The 17465-nt window shown below is 52.4% G+C and overlaps 1 protein-coding gene across 8 annotated transcripts in view; it reads left to right on the forward strand.

The window, feature by feature from the left end:
- The window catches only part of CUX2 (cut like homeobox 2), a 276654-nt gene that overhangs the window by 252445 nt on the left and 6744 nt on the right, over window positions 1-17465 (forward strand). For all 8 annotated transcript variants that reach the window (XR_007514987.1, XM_049866783.1, XM_049866784.1 and 5 more), the window contains 7 exons: window positions 368-1042; window positions 1832-1933; window positions 4569-5371; window positions 6090-6249; window positions 10832-11101; window positions 12356-12544; window positions 13958-14231. Coding sequence is in view for 7 of the 8 variants with exons in the window: in XM_049866783.1 (XP_049722740.1) it covers window positions 368-1042; window positions 1832-1933; window positions 4569-5371; window positions 6090-6249; window positions 10832-11101; window positions 12356-12544; window positions 13958-14231 (2473 nt within the window). In the remaining variant the exon portion in view is untranslated. The remainder of the gene's footprint in view (window positions 1-367; window positions 1043-1831; window positions 1934-4568; window positions 5372-6089; window positions 6250-10831; window positions 11102-12355; window positions 12545-13957; window positions 14232-17465) is intronic.

The raw sequence follows: 17465 nt of genomic DNA on the forward strand, positions 1-17465 counted from the left end.
TTCTTGATACTGCTGGCCACTATAACACCTTCCCCCGCCCCGCCGGTCCTCCCATCTTCCTTACTCTCTGAGTGTCTCTCTCCATGTCTTTCTTTCACTGTTTCTCTTTCTCCCTCTGGCTCTGTCTCTCTTTCTGTGTGACTCTTGTTATCTCTGGCTCTGTTTTGTTTCTCTCTTTCACATTATCTGTCTTTTTCACTATCACTCTCTCTGTTTCTTTATCTCTGTCTCTCATTGTCTCATTACCTGTTATCTTGTTGTCTCTTTCTTGCTCACTGTCTTTCCTGTCTGTCTCTCTCACTCTTTCTCTCGCTGTCTCTCTGTCCCCCCTTCACCCTCGCTGCCTGTCTCTCTCTGGGTGTTCTAGAGGAGGACCCTTCTGAGGACGATTCCATCAAGGACTCGCTGGGCACGGAACAATCCTATCCCTCCCCTCAGCAGCTCCCGCCACCACCGGGGCCAGAAGACCCACTGTCCCCCAGCCCTGGGCAGCCCCTGCTGGGCCCCAGCCTGGGCCCTGACAGCCAGCGTACTTTCTCCCTGTCACCCTTCCCCAGCCTGGGCGCAGGCGAACGGCTGGCGGGAGATGCACTGCTGCCCAAGCACCTGGTCCCCCCAGCCACCTTCAAGGGGGAGGCAGGTGGTCTGCTGCTGTTCCCCCCAGCCTTCTACGGCACCAAGCCCCCAGCTGCCCCAGCCACGCCTGGCCCAGGCCCTGAGCTGCCCGGGGGCCCGGAGCCGGTGGAGAGCAGCGGGGGAGGCCCAGTGGTAGCCGTGGCCGGGGCGGAGGAGGAGCAGCTGGATACGGCTGAGATCGCCTTCCAGGTGAAGGAGCAGCTGCTCAAGCACAACATTGGGCAGCGGGTGTTTGGCCACTACGTGCTGGGGCTGTCGCAGGGCTCGGTCAGCGAGATCCTGGCCCGGCCCAAGCCCTGGCGCAAGCTCACAGTGAAGGGCAAGGAGCCCTTCATCAAGATGAAGCAGTTCCTGTCGGACGAGCAGAACGTGCTGGCTCTGAGGACCATCCAGGTGCGGCAGCGAGGTGAGGGCAGTGCAGCCCCCCCTTGCCACATAGGACAGTGAGTGCAGGCCCACCAGGTGGCCACATCGGGACTGATGGACCGGCTCTGCCGCTTCCCAGCTGTGTGACCCAGGGCAAGCAACTTTGCTGCTCTGTGCCTCAGTTTCCTTTTCCTTTCTGGGGCCTGCACTGCCTCTTCCTCACCACCTGGCTCTCCATGGGGCAGCTCAGGCCACTGATGATGACAGGAAAAGGCTACGCTCCATGGGCTTCCCTATCAGCCACTCCCTGAGCACCTCTGAGCCTCAGCTTACCCATCCGTAAGATGGCCTGGGTGACCACCAGCACAGCCAGATTAGATTTTTAGGATAATCCATGACCAAAGGGCCCAAGCTCTGCCCTCACACACACCTGAACTTGAACTTTAGCCCTGCCCTTCACCCACTGGGTGACCTCAGGCAACTGATGTTTGCATCCCTGTGCCTCGGTTTCCCCATCTGTCATCCTCTTGGGTGGTTGAGGATTGTATGAGTGTACAGCACTCAGTACAGTTCCCACCCCATAGTAACCACTCAAAAACCATTAGCTGGGGTTGTCATCAAGTTATTATTTTCTCCAGCCAGAATCACTTGTGGGTCTGCGGATTGTCATTCAGACTACGTGATAGCCACACCATGCACACTCACAGTCTGCCCCTCACTCACCTGGAGCCCCTCAGGGAGGAAGGGGGCAGCCACTACCCCACCCTGCTCCAAGGACAGACCCCCAGCATGCACACCCCCAACCACAGCTGCCTTCTTACCTCCCCAGGCAGCATCACCCCAAGAATCCGCACACCTGAGACGGGCTCGGATGACGCCATCAAGAGCATCCTGGAGCAGGCCAAGAAGGAGATCGAATCGCAAAAGGGGGGTAAGCGTGGCCATGGCAGGGGCGCAGGCTCAGCAGGGCCCATGACCCGTGGCTGGTGTCCAGCTCAGCTCATCTGGGGCCGCCCCGAGCAGGAGGTGAGGCCTCATCCACCTTTGTCCACCTCCAGAGGCGATTCCACACAGGTCAGAAACCTCTTCAGCTCTTCTGCCCCTCACAGCCCCGTGAGCTCTAGGGCTGGGAAGTGCTAGGTTCATGCTCTCCAATATGGACCCACTAGTTGTCAACTTAAATGAATTAAGTCCTCAGTCGCACGTCTCACAGCTGGCTGGTGGCTACCATATTAGACAGTGCAATTCCGGAACACTTCCCTCTTCACAGAGAATTCTGTTGGGCAGAATTGGGCAGGATTATCCAGACATTTTCAACTTTCACCAGGAGTAATAGTCACACGGATAGCTGAGCCTCCCCCTCCTCACTGTCAGTCTCTCTCTTCTTCTCGATCCTCTACCGTCTCGTTCCGGGGGAGAGACTGTGCTCTCCTGGTTCCTCCCAACTCTCAGACATGTCCTCTCACCTTTCCTAGTGGGCACCTGTGTGAGTTTCCTGTGGCTGCTGTGACAAATCACCACCAATTCAGTGGCTAAAAATAGCACAGATTTACTATCTTGTACCTCTGCAAGTCGGAAGTCCAGAATCAGTCTCACTGGGCTAAAGTCAAAGTGTCAGTAGGGCTGGTTCTCCCCAGAGGCTCTAGGAGAGACCCCGTTTCCTTGCCTTTTTGAGTTTCTGGAGGTTGCCCACATTCCTTGGCTCACAGCTCTGTCATCTTTAAGGCAGCAGCATAGTGTCTTCCAACCTTTCTCTCTCTTCCGCCCCTCTGCTTCCAGGGTCACATCTCCTTCTCTGACTCTGACTTTCCTGCCTCCCTCTTACAAGGACCCTTGAGATTCCATTCAGGACCCACCTGGATAACCTCCATCTCAAGATCCCTAACTTAATCACATGTACAAAGCTCCTTTTCCTCACTGCCTCCATTTCCCCATCTTTAAAATGGGGACAGCATTGATACTCCTCTCAGGGCTGTGTGGGGATGACAAGAGCTTGTGCCCGACAAGCCCTCGGCCTGCGGCCATCGTTACAGTTAGTGCCATCATTGTTACCCCTCTGTTGTTGCACCTCTGTGCTGTGTTAGACACTTCTCTGCTGACGTGGCTGTCCCTCCCTCTGGTCTGGGGGCTTCTTCAAGCCAGGGACCAAGTCACCTCCCTGCACGCAGCACAGAGCTTGACTGAGGACTGGGGTGCTAACATCAGCGTTCTCGCTCCATTTTGCTGTGTCTGCTGCCCCCTGGTGGCTGCTTGGAACAGTTCTCCCGAAGCCCAAGCCTCTGGAGCTGGCTGCCGAGGTTCCCACAGAGTTTCCCAGCCCCACCCCCAGGAGAACTCAGTCCCTCTGACCTGGTCCTTGGTGGGGGCAGAGGGAGGCTTAGCCTACTAGAAGCCTATGCTGCCCCATCCTGTATAATCCACTGAGCCCCTACTGTGTGCAGATTCATTTCTTTCTTCTTGGTCAGCTCCTGTAGGGAGAGACAGTTATTCAGTAAACATTTATTAGGCACCCACTGTATACTCTAGACAGCCCTGGTGGTGCAGCGTTTAAAGCCATCAACAGCTAACTGAAAGATCGGCAGTTTGAAACAACCAGGGGTTCCACAGGAGAAAGGTGTAGCAGTCAGCTTCCATAGAGATTTACAGCCTTGGAAGCCCTATAGGGTCTCTAGGAGTCGAAATTGACTCGAAGGCAGTGGGCGGGTATAGTAAACATGTGATACAGATAAGGCTAAGACATGATAATAGGGGGAGAAGAACATGAGAAACTGTCTAGCCTAACTCTCCCATTAAATAGACAGGACAATGGAGGCCAGGGAGTAGAAGACATGTGCTCACACTTACATAGAGACGGAAGGGGAACCAAGGTCTGACTCCCTATACAGTGCTCTCTGCCTGAGTGTCAGAAACAGGCAGCAAGGAAGTTCAACAGGCAACATCACAGCAGAGGAAAAGCTTGCCACAAGCGGGCCAGGCCGTGGGTTTACATTCGGGGTCTGTGAAGAGTTCATGCTCAAGAAGAGGGGAAGTGCTGAGGTTATTTCCCATGCCCCCAACAGAAGCACCTGCTAAGCAGAGGGCACCCTGGCAGTCCCCCAGGGAGGCAGTGAACTATTTATTATCTGTTCTCTTGTTGGTGGGCATTTGGTTGGATACCGTGATTTTCCCGTTAGAATGAATGAAAGAGCTTATTTTACGTTCTATAGACATGGATGTTTTCCTTGTCTATAAACGTTTGTGATCATGGTATATATATTTAAAAACACATCTTTTTTTAGCTTACATTACTCCCATCATAGCATTATATTAAAAAAAATCTTTTTTAGCTTACATTATTCCCGTGAGCACTTTTTCCACATCTGCTAAAATCTGTCAACCTGATTTTCAACACCTTCCTAACATTCCACCATGTAGTTAGATTATAATTTACCTAATCAATTCCCAGTTGTTGGTCACAGAGGTTGCCTCCAGTGTTTTGCTGATATAAATAACAACACTGTGAACTTCTTTATACCTCAAGCTCTGACCTGACAATGGGCCCCAGCCACCCTGTCATTCTCCCACAGGTGAGCCCAAGAACTCAACCGCTCCATTGAGCATTGCCAATGGCACGACCTCTTCCAGCACCTCGGAAGATGCCATCAAGAACATTCTGGAACAAGCGCGCCGTGAGATGCAAGCGCAGCAGCAGGCCTTGCTGGAGATGGAGACAGGGCCCCGTGGCCGCTCGGTGCCATCCTCACCCCCGGAGCGGCCTTCACTGGCTGCTGTGAGCCAGAATGGGGCCCCGGCCTATGTCAAGCAGGAGGAGGCTGGCAGTGGCGGTGCTGGCGGAGTCAGTAGCAGCGGGACCAGCAGCAGTGCTACACAGACGTCCCTCACGGTCCTGTCCCCTGCCGCCTTCGTGCAGAGCATTATCCGGAAGGTCAAGTCAGAGATCGGCGATGCCGGCTACTTCGACCAGCATTGGGCCTCAGACCGCGGCCTGCTCAGCCGCCCCTACGCCTCTGTCTCGCCCTCGCTCTCCTCCTCCTCTTCCAGCTACTCCGGCCAGCCCAATGGACGGGCCTGGCCTCGCGGGGACGAAGCCCCCACAGCCACTGAGGACGAGGCAGCCGGAGGTGAAGACGAGCCCCCCAGGGTGGGCGAGCTGAAGGCTGAGGGGGGCGTCCCTGAGGCGGGCAGTGGCGGGCGACTGGCCTACTACCCAGCATATGTACCCCGCACCCTGAAGCCCACCGTGCCTCCCCTGACCCCTGAGCAATACGAGCTTTACATGTACCGCGAGGTAGACACACTGGAGCTGACACGCCAGGTCAAGGAGAAGCTTGCCAAGAATGGGATCTGCCAGAGGATCTTTGGGGAGAAGGTGAGGACAGTGTGGGGGGACCCTGGTAGGCACAGAGGCCCACAGGACCCTGGGCAGGTATTCTACCTAAGGACCTGGCTGCCCAGTGACCAGGAGACTGGGGTCTGGAAAGAGTGTGTGAGAGTGAAGACAGGGCAAAAGCAGGAGTCCAAAAGCCTAAGCCTATTTTCCCCGCTTTCTCCTGTGTTTTTTTTTTTTGCTGTCCCCTGTGGGTACGAGGGTCCCAGGCAGGGCTGCCGTTCAGTGCTGAAGTTGTTAAAATAGCAAAATGCTTCCATTCTGCTTCGTAAATAGCCAACTACCTCCCCTCTGTCGTGACCTTCCATACCCACTCAGGGTCCAGCCACCAAAGGGTTAAGGGGGGGCTCCAGTGCATCCTCATTGGTGGGCGCCCCTGCAACCCTAGCTGTTAAGTGGTTTCTAATATCACCTCTGCCCTTAACAGAGGGATAAGCAAAGGGTTGAGTGAGCTGAAAAGAGGGAAAAGCAACTTCAGAGGAGGCCTAGGAGGAGGGGCATTTGGGGGTCTTAGAGGCCAGACAAGATTTTTACATGTAGGGGTGTCGGGATGGTCGCTGTGGGTCCCCAGCAAGTACTTGGGGTACGAAGAGCAAATGAAAGCATCCCTGGCCCCCTAGGAACCTCTAGGTCTTGACCTGGGGCAAGGGTAGTGTCCCAGGGGCCTGCTGACCTACCCTGCATGCCCCACCCTCCACAGGTGCTGGGCCTTTCGCAGGGCAGCGTGAGTGACATGCTGTCCCGGCCGAAGCCATGGAGCAAGCTGACGCAGAAGGGGCGGGAGCCCTTCATCCGCATGCAACTCTGGCTCTCGGACCAGCTGGGCCAGGCCACCAGCCAGCCAGTCAGCGCTGCCCAAGGTGAGTGCCACCAACCCAGACCTGCACAGAACAGCCACTCTCCCATCTGTGCAAAATGGGCAGATGGGGCTGCATCAGCCCCTCTCTCTGTCCCCACTGCTGTGGCTGTGTCCTGGCCACCTAGAACCCTGCAGCTGCTCCCCCTGCTTTCCTGAAATCCTTCCTTCCACCAGTTCTAAAGCTCAGGTCTGGTGCACCAGTCCCAGTTAGAGCCTCTAGGTGGCGCCAGAGTGCCCAGAGCAGGTGGAGAAAATACTCAACATGCGGGCCCCACCCTCTAGACCTTTGTCCCAGAAATCACTGATTGATGGCAGCTCTTTTTCCTGAGGAGCCAGCATGCAGCCTCAGAATCCTTCTCAACACAGGGCTTCGGGCAACGGCAGTTCCCATCCACTCTCACAGGCAGGGTGGAGTGTGGACTTTGCCCGGGTGAGGGAATTGAGAATCAGAGTTGCCCAAAGTCACAGAGACTGGGTGTGCTGGGGCAGACTCTAGCTGTGATGAGAGTGTGGGGGCCCTGAGGATACTGCCTAGGCCCGCACTGGATGAGGGGACCTGGCTGTAAGGACAGGACAGTAGACCTGCCCACTGAGACCGGAGAACACCGAGGGGAAAGGCAAGGACAAGGAGTGTCAGTTTGCCCATCTGCAAAGTGGGGTTAAGTTGATAGCTAAGACAAAACCATATCTCAGGGTCACATAAGTGAACTAGATCGACACGTGGCAGCAGGAACACCTACCAGAAACATAATGTCAAGTCACAGAAGTGTGAGCCCCGTGTGATGGGGTTTACTTAGAAGTTAACACCCTTAGAGCCGGCTACACGTGGATGTGATATTAGGGTTATAAGCGTATGCGTTATCATGTGAAAAGGAGCCAGCGCCCCCAGTCCGGGTGAAGGGCTGCTCTGCACAGGGGAGGGGCCAGGAAGACAGGGGAAGGCGGCTTTGGCTGTATCTGCGCCTTTATTTCTTTAAAACAAAGAAGAGAGATTTGATGCGAATAGGGCAAAGTATTGACATCTATTAAGTCCGGAGAAGGGCTTGGTTGTGGGGGAGAGTGGCGGACTGATACTTTCTTTTCCGTGTATTTTTATGTCCGAAATATTTTATAATTTAAATTTTTAGTGAAAGCACTCTGATCCCCAGGCCGTTGTGAGGGCAAGTGCAGCTTTCACAATGATGGCTGCCTAGCGGTGGGCACCTTCCGTGTGTGCCCGGCAGAGCTTGAAGGGCTGAAGCCTCCTGGTTTGACTTAGTTTGGTTTTCCTTGTCTTGGTGTGGAAGGATTTGACCACAGGCAGGATAGAGCTCGGCAGAGAAGATCTGGGACAGTGCGCCTCGTGGGGCACAGCCCAAGTGAAGGCTGGGAGGCAGGCTGGTGTGTGGTTTGGGAAGAGATGTGAGTGGAGGTGAACGAGAACACTATGTCCCCTCCCCACCTGAGAACAGGAAGCCAGGGCCCAGAGGGAACAGAGATGGGAGCTACAGGTGCTGCTAGGAGTGTAGTGACCACCCAGGCCCACAGCACCCCTGGCCCATGGGGGTGAGGCCGGCTTGCCCAACCCCATCTCTCCACGACCCTTCCATGCGGGCCACTGGTTGGACAGGGACCGGTGCTGGAGCCCTGCCATCAGGGGAGCCAGGGTGAGCTGGATGCCCCCACCAGCTGCCTGCCACAGACCCCAGTTAATTATCCAACCTCATTAGGGATGCCCACCTAGGTCCCATCAGTATTCCAGGCACTTCAGTCTTAGCTTTCTCAGAGGAAGCCCTGCTCCCAGTTCCCACTCTCCCTCCCACCTCCTCCTCCCCCTCTTCCTCCTCTTCTCCTCCCCCCTCCTCTCCTCTACTCCTCCTCTCCTCTTCTATCCTCCTTCTCCACTCTTTACTCCTCCTCTCTTCTCTCCTCCCCTCCTCATCCCCTCTCCTCTCCTCCCCTCCCCTCTCCTTTCGACCTCTCCACCTCCCCTCTCCTTCCCTCCCTCCCTCCTCTCTCTCTCTTCCCCATCACTGTTTGCTTCTCTCTCCCTCTCTCCTTTCCATTAATTTTTTCTCTCTCTCTACCTCCTCCCTCCCCCTCTCATGTCTTTCTGGCTGTCCTTACTGTGTCTCTTTGTCCCACCTCTCCCTCTCTCTCTCACTGTCTTTCTGCCTCTGCTCTCTCTCTCTCCCTCATTGTCTCTCTGTCTCCTTTTATCTCTTTCTCACTGTCTTTCTCTAGGGTGACCCACTCTCCGTATTTGCCCAGGACCGAGGGGCCTTGGTGGCTCAGTGGTTAAGCGTTTGACTGCTAACCAAAAGGTCAGCAGTTCAAATCCACCAGCCGCTCCTTGGAAGCATTATGGAGCAGTTCTACTCTGTCCTGTAGGGTCACTATGAGTTGGAATCAACTCTACAGCAATGGGTTTGAGGGTCTCCCAGGACAGAATTGTCAGTGCTAAATCTAGGGAAGTCCCAGGCAAAGTGGACAGGGTGTCACCCACTCTCTCCATTTCTCCCCCAGTCCCTCTCACTGGGCCCCCTCCCCATACCCCCATCCAGCACTCATATCCAACTTCCCAGCCCTTCATTAGTGCATTCCTCCTGGTACAGTTGATCCCTAGAGCTTTCAAACGTTTTGTCAAAAGCAGTTCTCAAAGTCTGAAAAGTCAGACAAGGCCAGCGTTTATTGGCTGGGGCCTGTGAGGGACAAGAAGGCAGCTGGTGGTTTCCCACTGATCACCTGGGGTGATGATCTCCATCACCTCCATCCCCCTTGCTCTCTGCCCAAAACCCTGACCTTTCCAGTGGTGACCTGGGCGCAGGTGGTTTTCTAAGAGACAGATGACTTCAAAGACCCCTGATTCTCCTCCAGCTGACCCCCAGCCCCTCTCCACTGCGGGCCGTGGGAACACATGCCACCTGGATGGCCAGGGTCAGCTGCATTTGGGGATGGGGAGGGGACGGTAGCTTCCTCACAACCCCAGATATGGGCTGCCAACCACACCGGGCTGAGTGCCACTACTCAGACTTTGGGTTTCGCCTTGTACTTTTCGGAAGTAATCAGGGCTTCTGGCCAACATTTATTCACTCACAGACCTCTGCCCAGCACATCCTGCTTCCCCAGGCCCTGGGACTCAACCTGCTCTCAAGGGACTCATAGTCAGTGGATAAGAGAACAGTGTTGGTGTAAGCAGACCTGAGTTCAAGGCCTGGTTTTGCTTCTTGTCACTGTATGACCTTGGTCACAGTCTCTGACCTCTGAGCCTCAGTTTCCTCATCTATAGTATGGGATGACATAGTACCTTTCTCCTGAGAAGTTATAAGGGTCATATGAGATCATGGGCGTAAAACACACAGCACTTACCTGGACACATAGTAAGTGCTCAAATTTAAAAAAACACAGTTGCCATCAAGTTGATTGCAATTCATGGTAACCCACACGTGTGTCAGAGTAGAACTGTGCTCCATAGTGTTCTCAGTGGCTGATTTTTGGGAAGTAGGTTGCTTAGCCTTTCTTCCAAGGCATCTCTGGGTGGACTCCAACCTTTTGGTTAGCAGCCAAGTGTGTCACCCAATGCTCAATAAAAGGAAGTTTTATTAATTATCATCATCTTCATCATAGTTTTCATCATCTGGTGAGGGGAGACGTGGCCCAAACAAGAAATTGCAGTAAAGCATGACAGTGTGCGGTCAAGGTGCTGTTAGATCCCAAGGGTATACACTTCAGGAAGGGGCATTTGGGATTGGGTCTTGAAGGATGCATGAGAGTTCAAGATTAGGGGGAAGTTTTCTGTCATGGATTGATTTGTGTCCCCAAAAAATATCTGTCAACTTGGCGAGGTCATGATTCCCAGTATTGTATGATTGTCTACCATTTTGTCATCTGATGTGATTTCTCTATGTGTTATGAATTCTATCACTATGATGTAATGAGATGGATTAGTGGCAGTTATATTGATGAGATCTATCAAGATTAGATAGTGCCTTAAGCCAGTCTATTTTAAGATATAAAAGAGAGAAGCGAGCAGAGAGACGTGAGGACCTCATACCACCAAGAAAGCAGTGCTGGGAGCAGAGCGCATCCTCTGGACCAAGGGTCCCTGCACGGAGAAACTCCTAGTCCAGGGGAAGATTGATGAGAAGGCTGACAGAGAGAGAAGCCTTCCCCTGGAGCTGACACCCTAAATTTGAACTTTTAGCCTACTTTGAGGAAATAAATTTCTCTTTGTTAAAGCCATCCACTTGTGGTATTTCTGTTATAGCAGCATTAGACGACTAAGACATCCTCCAAGGCAGCAAGACTGGTCTGAGCAAAGATAAAGGGGCTCGGAAGAGACTGGCATATCGGTGGAGGGGGAACTAGGAGTAGCTCCAGGTCGGTGAGGTGGGCAGGGATCTTTCAAGTTGCTATTGTCAATTTGATCCGGTATAGCTAGATTTTAAAAGAGCACGTTGCTCAAGTCCTGCCTGAGATATTCCTATGGTGGTTGCAAAGTGGGGCACTGCCAGCTCTTGACTCAGTCAGACAAATCTGCTTGCCGTATGTGTGTCTATGCCAAGTTGTTGTACGTACCCTCTCTGTCTTTCTGTGGCCCACAGCCAGTCCCACCGAACCAAGGCCCTCACCATCCCCACCGCCTAGCCCCACAGAGCCTGAGAAGAGCTCCCAGGAGCCCTTGAGCCTGTCACTGGAGAGCAGCAAGGAGAACCAGCAGCCGGAGAGCCGTTCTGGCTCCTCACTGGGCGGAAAGATGTACTTGGGTAGCCAGGCCTCAGGCGGCATCCAGGAGATTGTGGCCATGTCCCCCGAGCTGGACACGTACTCCATCACCAAGAGGGTCAAGGAGGTCCTCACAGACAACAACCTAGGTATGGAGTGGCAGGAACCAGCGATGCTGTCTCCTGCGCTGCTGGCTCCTACTTACCTTGAAAAAAGTGCCCGTGGGGAAATCCCAGGGTAGTGGAGTCCAACCTAGAGGTACTGGTTAGTCCTGGGTTATCCAGGACCCTCTGTGAGGCATCTGAATCTGACCTGGGTCGCTGGGGTGGCAAAGAAAAAGGAGGTGGACACAGGAGGTGGATGAAGTCTGATATGACCTGGAATCCTCAGCCCACAGCTTTCAAAACCTCCTTCCAGGGGGATATAAAGAATCCCAGTGATCGTGGGTTTCCCTCTCAACCCTCAATCAATGCTGAAATCCTCGCCCTCAGGGGCCATGCAGGAGGAATCTGCTGTAGGTCTGTTTCCCTTTTTGGATCACAAACTCCTCTGAGATGTATGTGCAGGCTCAGCTCCCCTCCCAAAGAGATGCATGTCAACCCCAATTTCTTTGTTCTAATTCTTCTAAAAATATGTTCATTGTTTAAAAGTACCAAACAACACGGGAAAAAAAAGTTTAAAAGTAAGCAAATAATATCCATTCCCAGTCTCCCAATTACACCCCACAGTTTTTAAGTATCTTTGACACTTTCTGAATACGTACGAGAATATATATACACCCAATTTTTCCTTTATAAATGGAAGTGCACACATACGCTACTACAACTTGCTCTTTAAAAATTAGCCATCTTGTGTGGCCATCCTTCCGTAGTAGGATGATTCTGTCACCTCCATTCTTTTCCCTGTTGCTCCAGGACATGTACGCACCACAGCTTTTTGCCCAGCTGATGGGCCTTTCCAGTTTCCTGCTGCCTCTGACAGTGTATCTGGGTCTAACTTTGTGCCATTGGGCAAGTACAACTGTAGGATAAATTCCAGGCAGTGGAATTACTAGATCAAAGGAGATTCACATGTAAATTTTGATAGAATCTGTCAAATTACCCTCTAACAAGGTGAGACAAATTCATACACATGAAGTTTTGCAGACAGTTTCCAGTATCCCAACGTCTTAAGGTAAAAATGCCTTTTGGGTGGTAACTGTCTAGCATGCCCCCTAAACCTCCTGTTTGCAGAAGGGTCCCCGTCACATTCACTCTGGATGCGAGTTCCCCTGTGTCTCTGGCCCTCCCTCTGAGGTAGTGGAGATGGCCAGGCCTTCTCTCCTGCATCTCTGACCTGTTCCTTGCTCTCCTGGGCTTTTCCACCCAGCCTGGGGTAAAGGCTGCCCTCCTCCCCTGTCCTAGGGCAGCGACTGTTCGGAGAGAGCATCCTGGGCCTGACACAGGGTTCTGTGTCTGACCTGCTATCCCGGCCCAAACCCTGGCACAAGCTGAGCCTGAAGGGGCGGGAGCCCTTTGTCCGCATGCAGCTCTGGCTCAATGACCCCCATAATGTGGAGAAGCTGAGGGACATGAAGAAACTGGAGAAGAAAGGTGAGACTTGGGTAGGGGGTGGGCCCCAGCACTGGGCACTCTGTGTCTGGCCTCAGATTTTCCCACTGGAACCAGTAAACCCAGGGCCCCAGTTGCCTGGGCTCAACCGCAAGAAACATCAGTCCCACAAAACAAGGTAGGTGAAAACAGTGAAAATATTTATAAATCCACCATGAACATCCCAGTACCCCATCTCTCTCAGGATCCTTTCCCATAGCTACTCCAAAGCGGTTTGCCAGTCCCAACTCCATCATCCCCAAAACATTTTCTCTCTGAACCCTCTCTTCTCTGCTTTAACTCTCTGTTATATAGATCACCCCTTTGCCCACTACCCAGATTCTACACAACAAAGCCCAGAACTGACCCAGCCAACAAGAATCCTTCTCTTTTGTGGGCGTGAACTAGGGGATTGCAAATACTTATCTTGTCTAATGTTATCTAATGTTGTCTAATAAGTTGGTATTGAGCACCTGCTGTGTGCCCAGCCTCATGTTGGGCATAAGGGATTCTTGGATCTAAAAAAACCTCAGGTCCAGCTACTTCTAGCTGGATATGAGTGACTGCAAAGTTGTCACCCAGGGCACAGTGTGAAGCCATAACAGGGCAGTTGATGATGAAGGCCAGAGTCAAGCCAGGCTGTGTGGGGCAGCAGGGAGCAGGGAGCAGGGCCAGGACTGCGGCTTTGTCATCAGACAGTTCTGCAGCTGAGAACTTGGCCTGCAGCTTCCTGGCTGTGCTACCTTGGGCAAGTTACTTCCCCTCTTTGTGCCTTGGTCTACTTCATCTGACGATAAAATCAATAGCATCTACCTGAGAGCATCGCTGTGGGGATTAGACGATTAGACGAGATGCTAGGACTTTATTTTTCCCATTCCCAGGAACCCTTTATTTTACATTTTAGCAATTTGAGGTCGAGATGCATCATACAGTTAATGGGTTCATTTAAATTCATGTTTTCCCACCTCTCCCCAAAGGCAGTTCTGGAATTCCGGGGCACTTCTGACAATCCAAGGATGCCATGATAGTACCCACTTTGAGTGCCTGCTCTGTGGGGGACGCCCTGCTCAGCCCTTTACCTATCACATGCACGTCCTAATCACTAGACGTCAGCAGCAGGCCAGGCTCTTGGGGCTGCTGTGGGCAGGGTGAGCCTCTCAGCAGAGGGGTTGGGAAGATTTGGAAAGAGACCAAGGAGGGCAAAAAGGCAGAAGGGACAAGACTATGGGGATGGGCCCCAAGTTTAGCCCTAGGTTTCGAGTTCTGAGGGGGGCTGGGTGATGAGTGGTTCAGGCCCTCTGACCACACCCCCCACTGTGGGGCTCCTGCCACCCCAGGGAACTGATAGGGTAGTAGCACTGGGCCTCTAGTCAGGGGGCCCCTCTCAGGCCGCCCTCCCTCCTCCTCCCACCCCAGCCTACCTGAAGCGCAGGTATGGCCTCATCAGCACCAGCTCGGACAGCGAGTCTCCAGCCACCCGCTCTGAGTGCCCCAGTCCCTGCCTGCAGCCCCAGGACCTCAGCCTCCTGCAGATCAAGAAGCCCCGTGTGGTGCTGGCACCCGAAGAGAAGGAGGCACTGAGGAAGGCCTACCAGCTCGAGCCCTACCCCTCCCAGCAGACCATTGAGCTCCTCTCCTTCCAACTCAATCTGAAGACCAACACCGTCATCAACTGGTTCCACAACTACAGGTGGGGCTCCTGGGGGAGGCCGCAGGCCAGGAGGAAGGGCAGGGATCTCGGTCAGACCCCCTTTCCCATCCCAGGGCCTGGAGGGGGTCCAGCATGGCCTCGGCGAGGTGAGGAGGCCATATGGCATGTGCCTTTAGTTCCAGAGCATAGGCAAACTGGCTGTAAAGCTGAGCACCAATCTCCAGCTGGAGACCCTGGGCAAGTTCTTCGCCTCCCTGAGCCTCAGGCTTCTCACCTATAAAATTGGGGCAGTAATGTCATAGCGTTGTTCTGAGAATCTGACGGACTAACATATTTATATAAAGTACATGGCACACAGTAAGCGGTAGGTGTTGATGTTATTATTATTTCACCCAACTTGCTCTGTGTCTGCCTCTAAAAAGGCACAGGGAGCAGTATTTGGAGCCCAGGCCTGAGGAGCCATAACTACCCACTGAGCCTCTGAGTGGACCCTGATATGGGACTTTCGGCCTCAACACTCCCCCACTCCCAAGGCCAAAGAAAACTCCTCTGGCGCCCTCTTCTGTGTCCACCATCCTGGGGGAGCAAGTGATTTCTACTGCTGTGGCTGCCTCTCCCCTGAGACCTGCCCACTCTCCGGTCACTAGTCTGTGGGGTCACTGGCCTGCAGGGGGCTGAGCTTCCTGGGAGCTTAGTCCAGGGCTGGGTCAGGCATTGGCTGGGTAAGGCAGTACCCAAGGGATGCAGAGGGGCTTCCCATGCCAGGTGAGGAGGTCCCTGTGGAGAAAGCTTGAAGGGGGAATTTCAGGAGCCTAGGGGTGCAGTGGTTAAGTGGTCAGGTGCTAACTGAAAGGTCAGCAGTTCGAACCCACCAGCTGCTCCATGGGGGAAAGCTGTGGCAGTGTGCTTCCATTGAGAGCCTTGAAAACCCTATGGGCCAGTTCTACTCTGTCTTATAGGGTCGCTATGAGTTGGAATTAACTTGACAGCAGTGGGTTTGATTTTATGGGTCTGAGGCACAATGATCCCCACCCAAGTTTCCTGAGCAGGAAATGTCCCCAGTTGCCAGTGTGGTACCAGAGAGGAGAGCCATCCATCTGTTCTAGGGACAGCAAGAAGGTCCTTTGAATCCCAAGGGAGAACAGGAAGAAGGAGACTTGGAATGCTGGAGCACTTGGAGTTTCCCCTCCCCTTAGCCTGAGCATCGATATCACACAGACCTGAGTTCAGGTCCCACCTTGGCCATATGACCTTGGGCAAGTCACTTTACCTCTCTGAGTCTCACCTTTATTTTACAGATGAGGAACCTAATACCCACCCCACAATGCTGAATCAAGGGTCAAGTGAAATAACTTCGGGTGTAAACATATTATAGCATATTGTTTATTATCTGGCTCAGACCAGAACCTGCCAAAGAGCAAATGACACAGGTCCTTAGAGCCTTCCCGCTCTGTCCTCCTTCCCTGAGTAACACGGGGACATCCTTTCCCCTCCGGCTCCCACAGGAACTGAGCTCTTCATTATTCAACATCTTCATTCAACACGTATTTACTGAGTATACACAGTGATGCAGGGTCTAGAGTTAGGGGGGCTCAAAGACAACATCCCTGCCCTAAGGAGTTCACAATTATGAACTAAATAATTTCACTACAACCTAATAAATACTGTAAAACAGAAAAGAACAAGGGGCTGAGGGAACAGGGAACTCTGCCTGAGAAAGACTATATAAAGGAGGTGACATGAAGCTGGGTTTTCAAAGATGCGTAGGAGTTTGCACCAAGAAACAGAGGGAATTCCACTTCTATAAGAAATTACTCTCAAAGAGATATAGTTACAGAAAGATACATTCTTTTATTTGAGAAATGTTTACTAAACCCCTACTCTGTGTCAGGCACCATAGTAGGTGCTGGGAACACTGCAAAGAGCAAGACAGACAAAATCCCTGCCCTTAGCACCTCTATCAGATCAACAGGAAAGGTCTTTTTTAAACAAGTATGCACACTAATGTATTATTACAAACTTCAGTGAGCTCTGAGAAGGTGATTAGCAGGAGAAAAAATACAGGGAAGCCCTGCTTCAGATTTAGGCATCAGAGACTGAAAAAAAAGACGAATTTATCCTGAAGTATGAAGGACTTTTTTTTTTTTTTTTTTGAAGGACTGTTAGCCTCATATTTGGCCCGTCTCATTGGTATTTTAACAAAGGTCCAATACTGGATCTACAGTTTGGAAGTTCCAATGGTAGAACTTCAGCCACTGGGCCATCATTAAGCCCTCTCAAATCTACCTCAGTGGAAACCACAAGAGCTCTGGAGGGGGCCGAAGGAGATGGCAGAGCCTCCCGGGAGGTGGAAAAGACCACCCTTATGGAAGGACTGGGGACTGAGAAGGGAGTAGACGAAACAACTCTCACAGTCCCTCCAGGCCTGGGATCCTGGGGTGGGGTGGGGTGGGGGTGGGCATGCCCTACTGATTAGGGAAAGAGGGGAAGCGGGAGAGTACCACCCTCAAGTCGCACCTCTACCACTCGGTGGCTCTGTGATCGTGGCAATCCCTGTACCTCTCCAAGCCGTTCTCCCTGTCAGTGGGAATGAGACTAGTGTACCGCTCATAAGATTATTATGAAAGAATCCACACAAGTACTCAGCCCAGTGTCTGCCATGTGATAAGCACCCACTACTATGATGTTTATGGTTATAATTTTGATATTAATAAAATAAAATTGACCATTAGTATAATAAAAATGGGCAGAGAGCTATAGCTTTGAAGGTGCTGAAGGAACCCCTGTAACACAGTTGCCCATGCTCCTTTATGACCTGGGACAAGCCATTTAACCTCACTGGCCTTCATTTGTTCTTAGGAAAATAATTGATGGGGTTAGACCCATTCCTGGTCTTTCCTGCTCTGAAACATAATTTATGAGTCTAAGTTTCCCTCTGACAGCAGGGTGGCCGTTGGAGTGACGAGGGAATGGGTTCTGGACTGGCATTCAGGGTACCTAAGTTCTGGTCCTAGCACTGCTGCTGTGTGTTATGGTGACCTAGGCAAGTCTCTCTCCATGCCTCAGTTTCCCCTTCTGGGCTGATGTTGAGGAACCCCTCCAGGAAAGTGGCAGGGGTTTGTTGTCACAAAATAAACTTGGGTTGGACTTGGTGAGATGTTCTAGGACAGTGCTGTCCAGTAGGAGTATGAATCACTTATGTGATTTTAAATTTTCCAGTAGCCATGTTAAAAAAAAAAAATACTAAAAAGAAACAGATGAAATTAACTGTAG

This window comes from Elephas maximus, chromosome 22 (genome assembly GCF_024166365.1).
Source record: "Elephas maximus indicus isolate mEleMax1 chromosome 22, mEleMax1 primary haplotype, whole genome shotgun sequence".
Lineage (NCBI taxonomy): Eukaryota > Metazoa > Chordata > Mammalia > Proboscidea > Elephantidae > Elephas > Elephas maximus.